Source organism: Pteropus alecto, unplaced genomic scaffold (assembly GCF_000325575.1).
Source record: "Pteropus alecto unplaced genomic scaffold, ASM32557v1 scaffold94, whole genome shotgun sequence".
Taxonomy (NCBI): domain Eukaryota; kingdom Metazoa; phylum Chordata; class Mammalia; order Chiroptera; family Pteropodidae; genus Pteropus; species Pteropus alecto.
Window position 1 is genome coordinate 8,588,656 of NW_006437736.1, and position 20,211 is coordinate 8,608,866.

General features: G+C 33.7%; 1 protein-coding gene across 2 annotated transcripts in view; it reads left to right on the top strand.

The window, feature by feature from the left end:
• UHRF1BP1L (UHRF1 binding protein 1 like) overlaps positions 1 to 9,605 on the top strand; it is a 70,751-nt gene extending 61,146 nt beyond the window's left edge. For both annotated transcript variants that reach the window (XM_006914568.3, XM_015591552.2), the window contains 2 exons: positions 3,766 to 3,959; positions 5,941 to 9,605. In XM_006914568.3, the coding sequence (XP_006914630.1) occupies positions 3,766 to 3,959; positions 5,941 to 6,060 (314 nt within the window). In that variant the 3' untranslated portion in view covers positions 6,061 to 9,605. The remainder of the gene's footprint in view (positions 1 to 3,765; positions 3,960 to 5,940) is intronic.
• Positions 9,606 to 20,211: the final 10,606 nt, after the last annotated feature.

The following is a 20,211-nucleotide window of genomic DNA, read 5'->3' on the forward strand; positions in this document are numbered from 1 at the left end:
CTACCTTATTCCTCCTTTCTCTCTCTACACTTTTTTTCCTCTTCTCTTACCATCCCTTTGTTCTCCTTTTTCTACCTCCCAATGATTGACATAAAATGGGTTTCAGAATTGTTTAGTCAGTGGTTTTTTCATTATTCTTAAGATTCCATGAGTGAGTAGTAAGAGGTAGGCTAAGTAGAATAGGTCTTGCATCCCTTATTATTCTTATTACAGCCAGGATAACTCAGCTTCTATTTTTAGTTCATATTAGCATTTTAAGTCAGATTTCATTAAAAAAAAAAAAAAAGAGAGAGGTGTGTTCCTTTAAAAGTTTGAAAACCAAAATACATTATAAATTACTAATCAAGTATTATTTTGGGGACAATCAAAAGATTTCAGCCCTTGGGACATGGTGAGTGGTTTCAAGGCATGGCTGGAAACTAGGATTTATATCCAGCCATGCCTGAAGCACCATCACTTGGATTCTCCTGTTAAAGAAACAAATATATTTCCTTTTTAAAAATTCAGGTTGTACTCTCTGATTCAAATGTGTGTGTGTGGGGGGGGGCGGGGCAGTCGATGTGTAAAAATATTCCCTGCTTTGTTTTTTATAATTATTTTTAATAAAAACACTCGAGATATAATTCAAATACCAAACCATTCACATAAAATATATAATTTAACATCATTTAGTATACTCACAATTGGTGCAACTGTCATCACAATCAGTTATAGAACATTTCATCACCCTCAAAAATACCTATTAGCGGTCTCTCCCTGTTCCTCCCACAGTCCTAGGCAACCACTAATTTATTATCTGTCTATGGATTTGCCTATTTTGGACATTTCATGTAAATAGAATCACACAGTATATGGTCTTTTGTGACTAGTTTCTTTAACTTAGCATATTTTCAAGGTTTATGTTATTGCATACTTCATTTCTTTTTATTTCATTCTATAATCACACTACATATTATCTTTTCATCACTTGATGTACATTTGGGTTGTTTCTACTTTTCGACATGTGAATTATATGAACTATAAACATTCATGTATAAGCTTTCCTTTTTCTTGGGTGTATATCTAAGAATTGAGTTACTAGGACATCCAGAAACTCTATGTTTAACCATTTGAGGAACTGCCAGACTGTTTTCCAAAGTGGCTGCACTAGGCTACATGTTTACCACTGCAGAGTATTGAGGGTTCCAACTTCTCCACATCTTTGACAATACTTGTTATTATCTGACTTTTTGATTATAGGCATCCTAGCAAGTATGAAGTGATATATCGGTATGGTTTTGATCTACATTTCCCTAGTGTCTAATGATGTCAAGTGGTTTGTTTTTTTTTGTTTTTTTTTCATATCTTTATCGACCATTTGTATATCTTTGGATAAATGTTCACATTCTTTGCCTATGTTTTAAATGAATTATTTGTCTTTGTTAACTGAGTCTTAGGCATTCTTTACATATTAAAGAAGTAAGTCCCTTATCAAATACATGATTTGGAAATATTATCTCCTATCCTATGGGCTGGGCTGTCATTTTATTTTTTCTGTAGTGTCCTTTGAAACACAAACTTCTTTTGTTTTGAGTCCAATTTATTGCTTTTGTTTCTTTTGTGGTTTTGGTGTCATATCTAAAAATCCATTAACATATCTGAAGTTATGAAGATTTACCCCTATGTTTTCTTTTAAGAGTTTTATAAATTTAGCTCTTAAATTTAACTGTGTGATCCATTTGAGTTAATTTTTGTATTTGTTGTGTGGATAAGGACCATAGAAGCATGGGTTTATTTCTGGACTCTCAATTCTATTACATTTATTTGTATATTTATTTTTGTGCCAGTACCACATTGTCTTGGTTACCAACTTGTTTTGGAGTAAGTTTTGAAATCAGGAAGTATGCCTTTTTTTTTTTTTTTTTAAGATTATTTTGACTCTTCTGGGTCCCTTGCAATTCCATATGAATTTTAGAATCAGCTTGTTCATTTCTACAAAGAAGCCAATTCAGATTCTGGTAGGGGTTGTGTTAAAGCTATAGATCAATTTGGGAAGTATTGCCATTTTAACAGTATTGTTTCCATCCAAGAACATACATTTTTTTCTCTATTTATTTAGAACTTTACTTTTGTTCAACGGCGCTTTATAGTTTTTGGAGCTTAAGTTTTACACTTCTTTTGTTAAATTTACTCCTAAGTATTTTATTTTTTTAATGACATTTTAAATGGAATTGTTTTCTTAATTTTATCTTTGAATTGTTAATTATAAGTGTTTAGAAACAATTGATTTTTGTATATTGATCTTGTTTCCTGCAACCTTGCTAAACTTATTAGTTCTAAGAGTTTTTTAGTGGATTCTTTAGTTTCTTTCTATATGCAAGATTTTGTCATCTGTGAATAGAAAGTTTCACTTCCCTTTTAGCGTGGATGCTTTTTATTTCTTTTTCTTGTCTTATTGCCTTGGCTAGAACCTCTAGGACAGTGTTGAATAAACGTGGTGAGAGCAAACATCTTTGTCTTATTTCTCATCTTAGGAGAAAAGCATTCAATCTTATACCATTAAGTATGATATTAGCTGTGGCCTTTTTGTAGATGGCCTTTATCAGAGTGAGGACATTTCCTTCTATTCCTAGTATGCTGAGTGTTTTTATCATGAGAAAGTATTGGATTTTGTCAGATATTTTTTCTGCATCTATCGAGATAATCACGTCTTTTGTTTAATTCTATTATGCTGATGTGGTGTATTACATTAATTGATCTTTGGATAGTGAATCAACTTTGCACCCTGGGATAAATCCCACTTGGCCATGGTGTATAATTATTTTTATATATTGCAAGGTTCAGTTTGCTAATATTTTATGGAGGATTTTTTTTATTAATATTTATGAGCATTATTGATTTTAGTTTTGTTTGGTTTTGGAATCAGGGTAATACTGACTTCATAGAATGAATTGAGAAATGTTCTCTTCTGTTTTTTGGAAGAATTTATAAAGATTTGGTATTATTGATTCTCTTTAAATGTTCAGTAGAATTCACCACTGAAGCCATCTGGATCTGGGCTTTTTGTTTGTGGGTAGTTTTTGTTTTTGTTTTTTTTTATTACTGATTCAATATCTTTACCTGCTATACATTTATTCATATTGTCTATTTATTCTTTAGTCTATTTTGGTAGTTTCTCTTCCTAGGAATTTTTGTTTCATTTATGTTATCTAGTTTATTAGAATACAGTTGTTCCTAGTATTCCTTAATCATCATTTTTATTTATCTAAGGTTGATAGTAATGTCCCCTGTTTTATTTCTGATTTCTAGTAGTTTTTTTCTTTCTTATTTTTCAATTCAAATTGAAATTCAGTATTATTTTATAGTAGTTTCAGGTACACAGCATAGTAGCTAGACATATAATTAACAAAGTGATCCCCCGAATTAGTCTAGTTCCCACCTGGCACTGTACATGTTTATTACAATATTATTGACTATATACCTTATACTGTACTTTACATCCCTGTTACTATTTTGTAACTGCCAATTTGTACTTCTTTATCCCTTCATCTTTTGTACCCAGCTCCCAATCCCCCTCCCAATCTAACTAAAGTTTTGTTAATTTTGTTCATCTTTTCAGTGAATGAGCTTTTAGTTTTAATGACTTCTTCTATTATTTTTCTATTTTATAATAATGCCTTCATACTAATATAGATATATTTATTTTTAAATTAGTTTCTCATAATAGAAATTAAGATTTGTCAAGTATTTGAAAATGTTATCGGCGTATTTTTTTTGTTTGATCAGATTCTCAGATGCTTAACACTGGAAATGATTTGAAAGAAAGTGTCAAAAGTGAATCAGTGCTGCTTCCCAGTGAAAAGCATGATCTGAAGAAACAACACAGTATCACTCAAGCCACTCAGACAAGTCCAGGAGTTCCTTGGTCTTCGCAATCAGTTAACTTTCCTGAGTGCTCTTTTAACTTTACTAGGGAACAGGTAATGGAAAAACTAATGTATTCTCATTCAGTTTCAGCAATTAAAATAAATGTTAGATACTAAATAGTTAAAACGTTATTTATTTACGTATTTAAGTAATATTTTATTGAGTGCCTGTTTTGAGTCTCCACGCTTTGGTAGTTGTTATGGATAGAGTGTTGAGCAAGATAGGGACAGTCCAGCCTTCATGGGAGTCGTAGTCCAACAGAGAGATAGAGGAGCGGATGTGGGAGACTGCGGTTTCTGGAATCTAGGAAGGCTTCCTGGAGGATATATTTATTTTGCTGTCTTATTTTTAAGTTGCAAAAGTATTATATTTCCAAACATTGGAAAGATATTTTAAAACAACTTTAATACTCTCTGACCTCCTGTAGTGCTATCAGTATTTTTTTAATTTTCCTCTCATTTTTCTATAATTTTTCTAAACAGTTGTTATTCTTTTGTATATACTGTATTTTTTTACTTAACATTGTTTAACAAATATTTTTTCCATATTGCTACATATGCTTCATATTTATTTTTTAATAGCAGAGTAATATGGATGTAGATGTGCTGTCATTTCTAAACCTTCCTCTTAACATTTGTTAACATTTGAATTGCTTCTCTTTTTATTTTGCCATTATAAATGAATAAAATGTCCAACAGAAGTTTAATTCTCGATGGTAGAACTACAGAATGAGTTCATTGATCTCTTCAACAGGATTTGGTGGATGTCAGCTCTCTGAGCTAGGATATAGAATTGAACAGTATATACCATTCTTACCTACTGGTAAACTCTAAGTGTAATGAGAAAGACAGGAGTATGCAACTGGTAGTAACAAGATACTGTGTCAAGTGCCAAACTAGAGATTAGGGAAATATAGGGAAATACCCAGCTTGATTATAAGGCAGGAATTATTAAGCTGGGACTAAAAGAAGTCTGAAAATCCTTTGAAATTCAATGCATATATTTTAATGTATTTATGTAAATGTATTATTCTGGAAAGAAAGCCCTTAATTTTACCATATTTTCATAGTTAGGTTTAGGGAATAGTTCTAAGATGATAAAGTACTTGAAGTGAGTTAATGGTGGAAGGGGACACCTATTGTTCATCTAGATGAAAATGTCTTATGAGATATTCGGAATGTGGGTCTGAAGCTCAAGAGAGTGGTTTATGCTGGATCAGGCTATATATGTGATAGTTGGAACTGCAGGAGTAGACAAGATATCTAAGAGAGTGACTCAGATGGTAACAGAATCTAATAAAATATTAAAATTTAAGAGTTTTAAAATTTATTGGATATCATCAGTTAATAAAATTATATAGGTTTCAAATGTATAGTTCTATAATAACATCATCTGTATATTGTGTTGTGTGTTCACCACCCAAAGACAAATCTCCTTCCCACACTATACCCTACCTTTATCCCCTCTGTCCCTCTGGTAACTACTAAACTGTTGTTTGTGTCTGAGTTTTTGCTTGTTTGTCTTGTTCATTTGTTGCTTTCAGTTTTATGTCCTACATAAGAGTGAAATCATGGTTCTCAACTTTTTCTGTCTGACTTATTTTGCTTAGCATGATTATCTTAAGCATTCTTAAATACCAGAGGAAAAGATGAAAATTCCATACTTGGAGAAGGAATAAACATCAAAGAGCTGTGGCATAAAAGGCAAAAAAGGAGAGAGACAGGGAGGAGAGGCGAGGTCAGCAGTCTCTAAAGCCACAGAGAGGTCCAGGGAAATTAAAACTAAACTAAATCACTATTAGATTTGAAATTAGGGGTTAATTAGTGTTTTGAATTGCTGGGTCAAAACTTAACATTTTTAAGTGCTTGAAATGTGTTTATAAATAGCTTCTCAAAGCAGTTTTCAGCTTAAGTACACCCACATCAGCATTGGATATTTTTACTGTTTCAAGTGTCACACCTTTAGCTACTATATAAATTGTCCACATTTTATGAAATGATTAAATTCTCTTATTTTCCAAATTTATCATTTCAGCTCATGGAAGAGAATGAATCTCTTAAACAGGAATTGGCTAAAGCTAAAATGGCTCTTGCAGAGGCTCACTTGGAAAAAGATGCTCTTCTTCATCATATAAAGAAGATGACAGTCGACTAGCCGGAGTGTCAGTCAGAAACTCACATTAGAGCTCTGGGGTAGGGAGGTTTTGTTTATTATGTGATGTTACCAATTAGTGGAAGACTTTCCTTTTCATGAAAAGACAATAAAATGAAAGTGGTGACTATTCCGAAGCCAGTTTAGAAAGTATTAGGTACGGGCATTACAATCTTTTGGTTGTTTTGTGTTTTGGGGTTTTACCCTCTTTTAAATTGGTACGATATAAGGAAGTCAACACATACTGTAAAATAATTACATGTCTAATGAAAAGAAGATGTCATTTCCTAATTTTGGCATCACACTATAGGCATTTTTTAAAGAGAGAAATGAAAACCTATTGTGTTCCACAGATTGCTGAATTTATTGCTATCAGTAATTACTATTATTTACAAAGATTCAAATGCTTTTAGGGCTAATGTAAAAGAAAAGGAGGCTTACATTTTAAATGTTATAATGTACTTTATAATTATTTAAGTACTGTAAAAAAGTCCAATCAGATTGATGAATTATGTAATTACTGGTTTTGAAAATTCTGGAAAATGATCACTCAACTGAACTTATAAAGTAACTTGAAAACGTGAAAAAAAATCATTTTAAATGATGGGTAAACTGTATAAGTTGAAGCTATAGTTTTCACACACAAAAAAGATGGTACAAATATAAAAATAAAAAGCACAAACTGTATAAAAACAAAACATTAGAGTATATGGCCAACTGTTTTAAAAAGCATTACTTGTACATTTCTTGAAACATTTATTGTTAGAAGAATAATTTAACTAGCCTACTAAATTTGGCAGTGTTTATAAGAATTTTAATTAATACTATTTATACTATTTCTTTACTTTCATCTTTTCTCTATTTAAGGAAGGAAATGTTTTCAGAGAATTTTCTTTACACATACAAAAAAGTTTCATACCATTCTTGTAGTATTATATTAGATGGGTGTTTGCACATACTGAATTTATATAGCTAGTTTTGATTAAAGTTCTATGTGACATATATGCTATCTTCTATAATAAGAATAATTGGTAAATTTTGAATTCTATTTTCTAGAGGTTGTTAAGATTGAAGCCAACATGAGAGAATCTCAATCATACATTATGAAATAAAAGTTCATGAGTGTTTAAGAAACAGAAGCTTTTAAAGATTTAAAATATATTTCTGATAGAATTAAATTTAGTGGGGTCTCGTTTAAAATTCACATTCTTAAACATAAATATATTAAGATAGAACATGAAACAACTGGAATACTTTTTCTTTAAGATACTTGAAAATCGTAAGCCACATTATGACACTTTATGGTGCTTTGTTGGCATGACTGATACAGCCATCCTTATGTCTGAATAGCTGGAGGAAAATACATTTTTCATTTACTTAAGTGTTGGAGTGACTTGGATTTTATTGAGAAAAGTACTGACCTTTTTTCCTCTCTTCTATAACACCCATTTTCATTGACATTATTTAAAAATACAGGTCCTGTTTTGGGAGCTGAGGATACAGCAAAGAACAAATTAAATTATTATTTTACCTCAGAGTATTTTAAAAATCATGTTAAACCCTGTTAATATAAACTATATAATAGTCTTAGATTAAAAGCAAAGGTCTAAAGATTTAAAATGTATAGTTAATATTCTTAGTAGAGTACTTTTGATTTGTAGGTATATAGTCAACAAAAGCAGTTTCTCATGTAGACAAACAGATTTGATAGGACATTAACTTCTTCAGAGCCTGACAGTGTTTCTCAGGATTGACCTGTTTGCTCTATATAAATTTTAAATATATGGAATAATTGGTTAGTGCTATAGAAGCGGAATGTTTTCCTTATTCCTTTCCAATTTATTTGGCCTTCCGAAGAAAATCATATGTACAGTAGAGATGACAATATGGATCTGAGCATTCTATATGCTTTGTTGGAATTTTAAAAATTTATAGTGAGTACTATTTTTATAGAGATTGAAAATTAATAAAACACTGGCAAAAACACTATCTCATGTAATTCCCACAACAAACCTGCAAGATAGGTATTAACTCACATTTTAAAAGTTGAATAAAAACCCTAGGCTCAGAAAGAACAAGTGACTTGACTGAAATCACAATTAATAACCCACTCTTTTGACTTAAATCTCAATTACATGCTTTTTTCCACTTTAGTTATTAATGCACAGATTTTGCCAGGAGAGGGGAGAAGAATCACTGTAATGTTACCGATCAGGGGAAGGAAATGATAATCATGTTTTGCATTTTAATTTCATGTATGTCAGAAGCATTTTCTTGATATCTTGTATTTTTTCTTTTCTCATTTAATCGAAGAATTTCAGAAAACCGCCATATGACACGTTATGATGAAGCATTATTTTTATTTAAGTCATGTGAGAATGGCTGTGTATAACTGCAGACAAATATATGTGGAAAAATTAATCAGGAACTTCTCTCTGGGTTTTTATTGTAGTTATTGTTATTTAGTAACTTCTTCTTTTATAAGTTTTTATTAACCTCCAGTCTGTTCAAGGCATCTTCCTATTTCAATGAATGGCAACACCATCACCCTGGTTCCCAAACTAGTAACCTAGAATTCATCTTAGACACCTTCCTCTCTCTGACTTTCTCGCCCCGTGCTCACCGATTCATTACCAGGTCCTGTCATTTTACCTTGTAAACATCTCTCAAATTTATGTGCTTCTCTCCACTTTTCACCCCCTTTTTATCTGAGCTACCATCAGCACCTTTGGCCTGCATTACTGGAATTGCCTCCTGACTAGTCTTCCTATAGCTACTCTGGACTTCCTCATATCCAATCTCTATATGCAGGCAGAGTTCTTTTTTTTTGAAGTGCATTTTTAATCGAGGCAACCCATCTACCCCATTCTCACCCCTAGCTTAAAACACTTTGATGACTTTTCATTGCTCTTAAAACGAAAACCAAATATTTTATGTGACCTATGAGGCCATATATATTATGTCCATCATTTATTTTATAGGGTAACTGAGCATTAAAAGAGTTAATGTCTCAAAACATTAAAACTGTGGCTGGCACATCACCTAAAAAGCACTGAATAGAAGTTAGTTATTACTACTGCTTTTTCAGCCTCATTGTGTACCATTTTTCAGTTACTTTCTGTTCTATTTTCATTGCACTTTAAGTATCTGGAATAAGTGAGAATAAAGTGCTTTTTCCATATTGGGATCTTAGTTCATGCTATTCCTTTGGCTTGAAATACCTTTCCCTGTTCATTGTCTAGTTAATTTCTATTTGTCTTTCAGTTAGGTCATTTCATCGCTTCCTCAGGGAAGGATTCCTTAATACCTGTCACAAAGCAAGACTGCTGTTACAGATTATCGCTTAGACACATACCTCTACTTAGCATTGAACACCTTCGTAATTTTATATGTATTGGATTAATGTAAACTCTCTAGATTGTAAACTCCATGAGGACAGGAATTGTGTTTTTGTTGTCATTGTTCACTTTGTATTCCTTATGCCTCACACAGTGCCTGGCACATAGTAGGTACTCAATTTGTTGAAAGAATAAAATGAATGAATGAGGTATCGGGGATGTTTTCAGGTATTGTGTTCTTCCTCTCATTTGGATTGAGGGGAGATGGAACATAGGCAGAAAAGTAGGTGGTGGTAGCTATTAAAAGGTGCAGACTCCTTGAGTCAACTCCTTGAGGTAAAGAATGGAGAAATTTGCCATACTGTGTTCTTTAGAATTTTGAATATCTGAGCTTCTAATTAACAAACCATCACAAAACAAAATTCGCATATCACTTCATAAAACTACTGCAGTGCCAGGGTGTCATCTGGCTTTGATTGTAGCATATGGTGTTGTGGCTATCAAGATCTGCCAGTCCTATCAGCTAAACGAAATGGAAATAAGGCCAAAAGAGTAGTCGCTGAAAGTTTTCGATTTTGATACACAGAATCTGTTGTGCCTGCTTCCTTAAAGTGCAAACAGTCTCATTTTAGCTTATACTAGAGGTGCTAAGGAAAGTAAATTTTGAATACGTTTTCATTTCCTTTTAGAATATATAAAATACCGAATACATAAAATAAAATACTGAAATTGCACAGGCTATAGAAACACTAAAGCAGTAATGTTTTTAAAACACTAATTTCTTCATTAAATTATAAATCTTTATAATTTTTTAAAAAAACTGTTGCTGCTTTTTTGAGAAGTGCAAAAATTAAAGTACCATGAAACAAAAATGCAAGCATGATGGTTTTTATAAACCATTAGATGTTACCTAATGAATCACAAAGTGGAGTGAAATTCATGTTAATGTTACAGTATTGAAATTCAGCATGTGCATTGCCAACAATACTGTGTAGTCTTGGCAGGTTTGAGAACTTGAAACTTTTTAAAGAAAAATTTTAAGAAATATGAAATTAACTTAATGTCTTTTATATATTAATAAAACATGTATGATAACTTTTTTGGTCTTAGAAAAATAAGGTGTTACTGGATCACCAAGAAGAGTATTCTGGGTTTTAAAGATTCTGAAAAAGGTAATACTATAACTTATAAATTGGATTTTATTTTCAGTTTTTTATGTCATTAGTCAAAACTCAATTCATTCTTTATACTAAATGGATTGAATAGTAAGTAAAATTTCCTTCTTAACTAAATTCTAGAAGAAATATTTGTTTTGGTGAAGAAATACTTGAGCGTAATGAGGTTGGGAGCTTACAATATTTTTCTTGTGACCATTTAGCGAATTGTTTGGTTGATATGACAAAAAATAAAAAAAGAACTCAAATACTGAATTACAGATGTCGTCAAGAATAAGTGAGAATTTTTTTGAAGACATAGGCACATAAAGGTTTAAATAGAGATCAGAAGAATCCCTAAAGAATATGGGTGAAATAAATGTATATGGATGTGATCAAAGTCTATCTTTCACAGTATTTAAAATCACTCCAATTAAAATAGATTAACAGTAAAATCAGAACAGGAGCTTTTAAAAAATAACCACAGTGAACAAATTCAGTATAAAGAAATGTGTTTGACAAAATTCCAATAATTAAGCACTTGAGAAAGATCTATGATAAAGAATTCACTAAATGTATCCTGAATTAAAACCTAAAGCAAAAAAAAAAAAAAAAATAGATACAGCTAGATATTCTTCAATTTAATGTGCAAAACTTGGGACATGTAGAAGTTTTTCAATAAATAATATGCCCACAAAAGTATATCTATTGGAATCTTAAGATTTGACATTGATAAGTCACTCATTGCTATTGGAGATATTTTATTAGTGTAGCGATGATGTGGCATCTTAGCATTTTGTCTGAATTCACTATATTAACTTCATAATTCCTATTAGCATAATTACCATAAGTGGTATAATCATTTGGTGCTTTCTTCTCTCTGGTTTATTTTTACTTTCTCCATTCCTTGCAGTCAAAAAAGAAATTTCCATAGAAAACATTAGAGCTACAAAGGCAAAAGTGTTCTGAAGAGGGATACGGAATGCACAAATTAAGCAACTTTTTTATATCCTATTTCTATAAATTTTCAGAATTGAAGACATTCTTATACTATCAATATAAAAACATGCCAAGGCCAAGAATATCTTTATTAAAAGTGGTAGGTTTTTCTGCATTAGCATATTTGAGAATTACTGTAATTACGTATATAAGCCTTTCTTATAATCTTAGTGGGAGTCTAGTTCATACTTTGTAATTTTTACCTGTCTTTAATAAGTCCTCTCCCCCCTTTTTTGCCTTGAGAATTCAGTTTCCTGTCAATATATTTTGCTGAGTAGCCTTTAGCTCTTTTGATCCATTTTTGTAGTTCTGTTAATATGTCCAGAGGCTATTATAGTGTGACCAATTTTAGAAATTGAAGCACAAATGATATAAAATATATACTGCGAAGTCCCTTTTGCCTTGTAAAACCGCAGTGTTCTGGGGAGGGAGGTGAATTTTTGGGCACCATTATTCCACTTATCATGACCTTCTTGTACTCTTAGTTCCATTTTTTATTTCTTTTTAGCATACTTGCTTTATCCAGTTAGTCCTAAAATATCTCCTTAATATATCTTGTGAGCATTCTAAGTATTTTTTTGTTGTTAAGGTTAGTCTCATTATTTCCTAATTACAAAAATTGGCATAATTTTTCTTCTTATACCATGAACATTGCCCCATGTCTCTTTGAGTTCTTCATAAATATACTCTTAATTATTACATACTATTTTATTGAGTAGATAAGCTAAAATTTAACTCTATTATTATTAATTTTTTTTATTTTCCCAGTGTTTTACTATTGTAAATAACCGTAATGAACATTTTTGTGCCAAAAGATTGTCTACATAAAGAATTATTTTCTAAGGATTCCCAAAAGTAGAGTAATTACATCAAAAGCCATGAATTTCCTATAATTTAAACTACTTTCCAAAAGGCTTCAACCAAGTTTGTATCAGAAGCACTGCCACTAGTAGTCAGTATCATCATTAATAACAAAGTGAACAGAATTTGAAATGAAAAGACATTAGGCAATAACTCGAAGTCATATGAAGTAAAAATATCAGTATAGGTAAATATATAAGAGTATTATTATAACGATGTTGTGTAACTACTTATTTCTACAATATTTAAAGAACTAATACATTTATTTTTTTAATATTTTTATTTTTCAGTTACAGTTAACATACAAAGTTAGTTTCAGGTGTACAACACAGTGATTAGACATTTATATAACTTCCAAAGTGATCACTCTGTTAAATTCAGTACTGGTCTGACATCATACATAGTTATTACAATACTACTGACTATATTCCCCATGCTATACTCTACATTCCGATGACTATTTTGTAACTACCAATATGTACCTCTTAATCCCCTCCCCCTTCACCATCCCCTAATCTCCGTCCGCAATCTAACAACCATCAAAATGCTCTCTGTATCTTGTTTTGTTTTGTTCGTTCATTTATCCTATTCTCTAGATTTCACATGTAAGTGAAGTTATATGACATTTATTTATTTTTTATTAAGTTTATTGGGGTAACATTGGTTAATACAATTATATAATTTTCAGGTGTACATTATAATTTGACAGCTATATATTCTATTGTGTGATTGCCACCCAAAGTCCAGTTTCCTTCAGCTACCATATATTTGATCCCCTTTACCCACTTGGCCATCCCCCTACCCCCTATATTTGACCCCTTTTACCCCATTCACCTCTCCCCTCCTCCCCCACCCCCTACCCTCTGGTAACCACTAATCCATTGTCCATGTCACTGAGTCTCTGTTTATGACATTTGCTTTTGTCTGCTACTCCACTTAGCACAACTTCTAGGTCTATCCATGTTATTGCAGATGGCAAGATTTCGTTTTTTTATGGCTGAGTAATATTCCATTGTGTGTATATATATCACCTCCTCTTTATCTGTTCATCCATTGATGGACACCCAGGTTGCTTCCATATTTTGGCTATTGTAAATGATACACCAATGAACACGTGGATGCACATGTCCCTTCAAAGTAGTATTTTGGATAAATGCCCATAAATGAGATTACTGGATCCTTCTTTGACTCTTGTTATAGCCTTTATTTTCAAGTCTTTATGCATAAGAATGCATAAAATGCCTGGTGGAGTGTTCAGCCGCTGTGATCTCACATCCACATTAGCAAACAAAATCCCTGCAGATAACTCTCTTTCTTAGACAAAGTTAAGAACCATCTATTGTTACTTGAGCACATCTCGTGTGTGTGTGTGTGTGTGTGTGTGTGTGATGGTGAAGATATGGCAGATTTTAGCTCCTTCCGTAAGTGTCTTGGAAAAATAACAAGGAGAGAATGAGTATAGATAAAAAGCAAAAGAGATTTAAAGACAGCTCTTTGCCACTCCGTGTTCAGAGGTCAGAGAGGTGAGGAAGAATCAGGACAATAGATCAAGAAACAGAGATAGGAGGAAAATCATGAGGCCTTGAAAAGCAAGTGAAGAAATTGCTTAAGAAGGAGGAAATGGCTGGCTATGTTAAATGCTGCTCAAAGTTCAAAAAGATGAAGAGTGAAAATTCACAGCTAGATTTAACAATATGAACATGATTAGTGACTGAAAACAGTTTCAATGGAGTAGTTGAAATGGGGCACAGGAGAGAATAAATGATGAAAAATTGGAGAGAATGAACATAAAAACACTTTCAGAAGGTTTTACATTAAAAGGTAAGCTAACCATATAATTTACAATCCAAACTGGAACACATTTGAAAAGGGCACCATTAATAATTAAGCCAAAATTTAATTCATTAATTGATCACGTAAAAGCTGGAACTGCCACAACAAAGAAATGATATTTTATGAAGGAAAGGAGAGAAGAGCCTATGACTGAAAGGGAAGTGGAATAAAGTGTTGGTTAGTTTTTTTTAAGAAGGGAGAAATAACAGGTAATAGGAATGATTTGGTAGAGAGGGAAATTTTTATGACAGGAGAAAAGACATTTTTGGAGCAAGGTCTCTGAGTAGGCAAAAAGGGATAGTATATAATGCACAAGTGGAATGGCTGGTTTTAGCCAGGATCACAGATAGAATGCAAAGAATTTGGGGACAAATGCATGTAGAGGAGGTGATGTCATGGGAGCTCATGAATATTTATGAAGTTTATATTTTCTCACTGAAGTAGGTAGTGAGGTCATTGGCTAAGAGTGAGGATTAGGGAGGAGTTATTGGAGGTTTTATTTAGGAGAGAGAAGATATGAAATAGTTTTATAGAAGAAATAAAGAATGGCTGGAATAGAGAAATAGACTATAATTGCCAAGCATGATTGGGATCCAATTGCAGTTAATCATGTGTTTTAAGTGAGACTAATAAACATGGTTGTGTGTTTTTCTCAGGGTATGTTTTACTGTGCAGGTGTGGTCATGGAGAGAGCTGAAAATTGGATTTAATCAGGGTTTATTGTTTAGCCAAGTACAATTAAGTAAGATAAAGCAGGGGAATTTAGAGTTTATGCAAGGAAATGATTTTATTATTTGATCATTTAATAATTTTTATCATGATTTTATCATTTGATCATATATAATTTAACCTAATGTATTAGTTTCATAAGGCTGCTGTAACAAAGCACAACAAACTGAGTAGTTTAAAAGAACAGAAATTTATTTCATGGTTCTGGAGGCTGGAAGTCTGCAGTTAAGGTGTTGGCAGGGCCATGCTTCCTCTGAAGCTTCTAGGGGAGGATCCTTTTTTGCCCTTTTCAGCTTCCAATAATCCCAGGTGTTCATTCCTTGGCACATGGTAGCAGAATTCCAATCTCTCCCTCTATCAGCACATGGTTCTCCTCCCTCTGTGTGTGTCTGTGTCCAAGTTTTTCTCTTTTTATGATACAAGTCATTAGATTTAGGCCCACCCTAATGAACTCAACTCGATTATATCTGCAAAACCCCTATAGTCAAATAACGACACATTCATAGGTACTGGGGAATACTAGATACCGGCACTAGGACTTTAATGTATCTTTTGGGAGGACACATGTCAACCCACAACACCTGAGTAGAGAAGGAGATGAGAAGGATAAGAGAGTGAAACAGTGGTAGGATTATGGATCCCAATGGTATTGAAGGGCGTTTGGAATTGGGATTTTAGAAATAAGATAGAGATTGAAGGATAGGATATTTGAAATTGAGATCATACAGGGGTTAATTAATGGTAATGGAAGATCTAGAATGACTATAGGAGCAAGTAGCGAACAAAGAGTGAAGGACATCGTCATTGAAGAAGGGGAGACCAAGGAACTGAGAGGCCAGAGTTGTCAGCTGGATTATCATTGAGGACCTTTAAAGTCCCCGAGAATAATGACAAGAAGTATTAAAGAGGGTTAAGTGATCCAGGAGCTAAAATGTTCAAGGACCGAAGAGGAGTAAACTGTGGGCTGGAAGATAACTTCAGTAAGAATGAATAATGAGTGCTATGGTCTGATGGTACAAGATTCAACAAGAGCTATTTTTTAAAGAGAAGAGAGAGAGAGAAAACATTCTGGAAGCATTAATAAAGTGCAAGAAAAACACCTATTTCACCTGCAGGTTCTGTGATATGAAGGATGTAGGAGGAAAAACTGCCGCTACTTGAGAGGACTGCAGGAGAAGCAGGGCCCTTAGGGAGAGAGAGGTTTCAGTTCGATAAAGTAGGTAAAAAGAATGAAGAAAAAAAATTAAGGAAACTGATTTTGCTGATGACTGACTTTGAGTTCCAGAGGGACTCACAGTGGAAAGGTTTTAAAGGAGGGGAGACCAAGAGACTGAGGCCAGAGTATCATATGGATCACCATCTATCATCATTTGGGTACTGGAGAAAGGATGGAAGATGGAGTCAGGAAAGGTGATATGCAGATCAGTGTAGGGATTAATGGCTGGAGAATGATGGTTGTGTTGAAACCATGGCTTGTGATGAATGACATAAATAGGGATTGAGGCTAAGATGATATTTGTTCTTTTGGCCCCAGAGATGAAGGTAGTGATGAAGCTATGAGTTTTAAGGGAAGAAGTGGAGTCTTGTCTGGGTCACATATGATTTGGAAGCTTCCATTTGATTTGTACTGATGGATAGTACTTGGAGACTTGGAGAGACGGTCTCACTCTAAGAGATGGACTCTTCTCTTGACTTCTTTATAGCAACTATCGGTATTCAAAATGATCTTGTATATTTAATTATTTATTTACATGTTTTCTTTCTTCCACACTAGAAAGCACAATCTTTGAGGGCAGATGTATTGGCTGTCTTCTTTATTTTTATAGCACTGGTGCCTAGAACCGAGTTTGGCACATAGCACTCAATAATTGTATTGACAGGTGAATGAATATGTCAAGATTTCATTGGGTATAAGGCCTTCTGAGGATACTTACTCCTTCAGTTAAACTGCATCTCCCTCATATCTTCGACCTCTCACTATCAGATCATTTATCAACATTCAAACACATTCTAGTATTTCCCATCTTTAAAAACAAACAAACTTCCCTTGAGCCTTCATCTCTCTATAGACCTCACTCCAGTCTTCACAGCCAGACTTCTCAGAGGAGTTACCTAAAACAATCCATCTCCATTTTCCCACATTTCCTTTTTTCTCAATTTCACTACAACCCGAATTTCCACCCCTGCCACCACCACTCAGCTGAAACTGTTTTTGTTACCATTAACCTTTATGTTGTCATATCTAATGAAAATGCATGTCTTCACCTTATTAGACTCTTTGCACTTTTTGACACAATCAAATACTCCCTTCTTGTTCTTGGCTTCCATTATTCCAACACTCTTGGTTTTCCTCTTAATTCAATGCATATTCCTTTTCCATCTCCTTCATTTTCTCCTTTTCTATCAAAACTTTATATGCTGGGATTTCCATTCTTTTTCTTTCCTTGGGTAATCTCATTCATTTCCTGTAGTTTTTAAGTATCTTCTACATGCTAAGACTTCCAAAAATATATCTCCAGCTCAGACCACTATTCTGAACTCCAACTGCCTACTTAACATCTTCACTTGGATGTTTCACAGGCATCTCACACTTAAAATGTTCAAAATATAGCTCTTGGTCCCCCTTTCTCCTTTTCTTTTTCCCATGTTAACATTCAACACGATCATCTTTGGTATTTCTCATTTTAGTAAATGGCACTACCCACACGGCCAAAAGTTTGGATCTTTGTTTCTATAATTTCTCTCAACTTATCCTCATATACGTGCAATCTATTAGCTTGTGCTGTTGAGTCTCTCTGCATATTTCTAATTTATCAGTTGCTCACCGTTTTCACACTTCTCCCAGTTCAAGCATTTCTTACCTTCAATAGCCTCTCAAACTTCCATCCTTGCTCCCTTCCCATCTGTCTTTTTAAGGAGCAACCAGAATGATCTTAAAATAGAATGCAGATATGTCACTCCTCTTCTTAAAATACATCATTGATTTTCAATATTCTTAAAATAAAACTCCAAATCCCTAACATGTCTCACAAGGCTCAGCATGATTTGACTCCTGGCTAATCTATCTTGTGCATGTGTCCGCCCCAGCCCTAAGGAAATGCTCACATTATCCCTTCTGTCTATAACGCTCTTCACCCAATTCTTCACCCATCTAAATACTTCTCAGTTTTCAGGTCCCAGCTTAAATGTAATTTAAGTGTTTGGGTTTTAACATAATATGCAGATACACTTATTAAAAACAAGTAATTAGACTTAACTTTTTTTACTGGTTTCATTGATTACTACCAGCTCTTTCATAGCATGACTTCCCCTTTTGGAGGTGTTTTGATTCTCCTTTCAGTCATCTAATATTTTCAAGGAAAATTTTTAGGAAGGTTATATGGGCAATATTTTTCTTCTAAGTATTTTTATGTCTGAGAATGTGTCCTTATTAAAAAAAAAAGTCATTTAGAGGGCTTATATTTTTAGGTTATAATATTTTCCTTCTCTCATGAAGAGGCACTGTTGGTTACCCCACAGCCATTTCTGCTTCTTCCTTATTAAGAGAACTCTGGTTTTGTGTGGGTATTCCACCCTTCTCCATGCAGCAATACACTTTACTAAGCCAGTCGCATTCCCCTTAAATGTGATTGGCTTGGGAACAGGCATGTAACACAAGTATAGGCAGTGAGATCTTTCCTTTTCTGCTTGATATTGTCATGTCTACTTGTAATGCCTGGAGCTGTAGGACCATCTTATGAACAAAAGAATGAGTAACTCAGGAGAAGACTGATTCCTTGAACTTGACCAAGCAAAATAATGGAAGGAAACCAAGTCCTTGAACCAATAAATTAACCAGCCTCAGAGCCAATTTAAAAATTCTTATGTGAGATAATAAATCTTTTTTGCTTATACTGATGGTGTTGGGTTTTCTAGTTCTTGGAACTAAAAAATTGAAAGTTGGTACACAACTTTCAACTCTACATGTTCAGTTGCTTCATTGGGGAAATATAAGGCCGGCATGATTGTTGTTCCTTTACATATAGGTTGTTTTGGTTGACTGCTAGCAATATTTTTAAAAATGTTTAAAATAAAAAATTTTCTCTATAGCATATATAGCCATTGGTCTCTACTTTTCTTAGCACTTGACATTTTAATCTGGCAGATTCAACTCTAATACTACAAGTTTTCTTCAATTATTTCAATAATTCTTGCTTCTCTTGATCTTTCTGCTGATCTTGTTTTAAATTTACAGCTATCAAATACTACTAAATCATCAGGGCTGCCTAGTAATCCCTCTATATTCACAGTTCTACTTTTCAAGTCAACTATTTCATGCTTTCTCTTCTTCCCACAAACCTCCAATGCTCCTTCTCTCCTTCCATGCAAGCCCATTACTTTGCTTATTATTTCACTGTCAAGATGGAATTAATTAAAAGAGAATTTCTACATCTTCTTACCCTGTGTCAGATATGAAGGTACATACCCACTAGTTGCCCAGTTGCTAGGTGTGTGCATGGCTGATAGCTTCTAGCTGTTAATGCCATTAGGGTCCACTTCAGCTTTCCAGCTGAGGCCATGGGCTCCTTGAGTGGCCTCCAGTAAATGACAGAGCAAGAAGGTGGGCAAGGATACATTTCCATCCAAAGTGAAACGCCTCTACTAGGCAATCTTGACTCGAGTTGGACTGGCAGAGATTGTGAAGACAGCATCACAGAAGTCTACATCATGAAGTGATGGCTCCCTCGACCCATGACTTTTCCTTTTATAGGCGTCACTTCCCGATAATCATTTTAGGCTACTCACTCTGTCTCAGTGTCTGCTTCTTGGAAAACTTCAACACCCCCTGAACCTGAAACACCCCCTAAATCTATAGGTCTAACAATGTCTGTCCTATATACACCACCTTACATGAGTGAAATGTATGGACTGCCAACTCAGGCCAGATTCTCAGTTTGCACGAACACTATTGTTTCTAAACCATTCAAGCTGTTTTCTTTTGAAATGTTTTTCTCTCTCCTACATGATCAAGTTTTCTCTTCTATAGGATTATTTTTACCAGCATACAAACATGTCATAATATCTCAACCAAAAGCAGCTCGCCTTGATCGTACATCTCCCTTCATTTTCCGCTATTTTTTTTTTTTTTTTTTTTTGCTACTGTCTATAGAAACACTCTTCAGAGTATTGTCTGTCACTTCTTTTCTTACCTCTCCCGTATTATCTTGAACCAACTCCAATTAGGCTTAGGCTTTTATTCC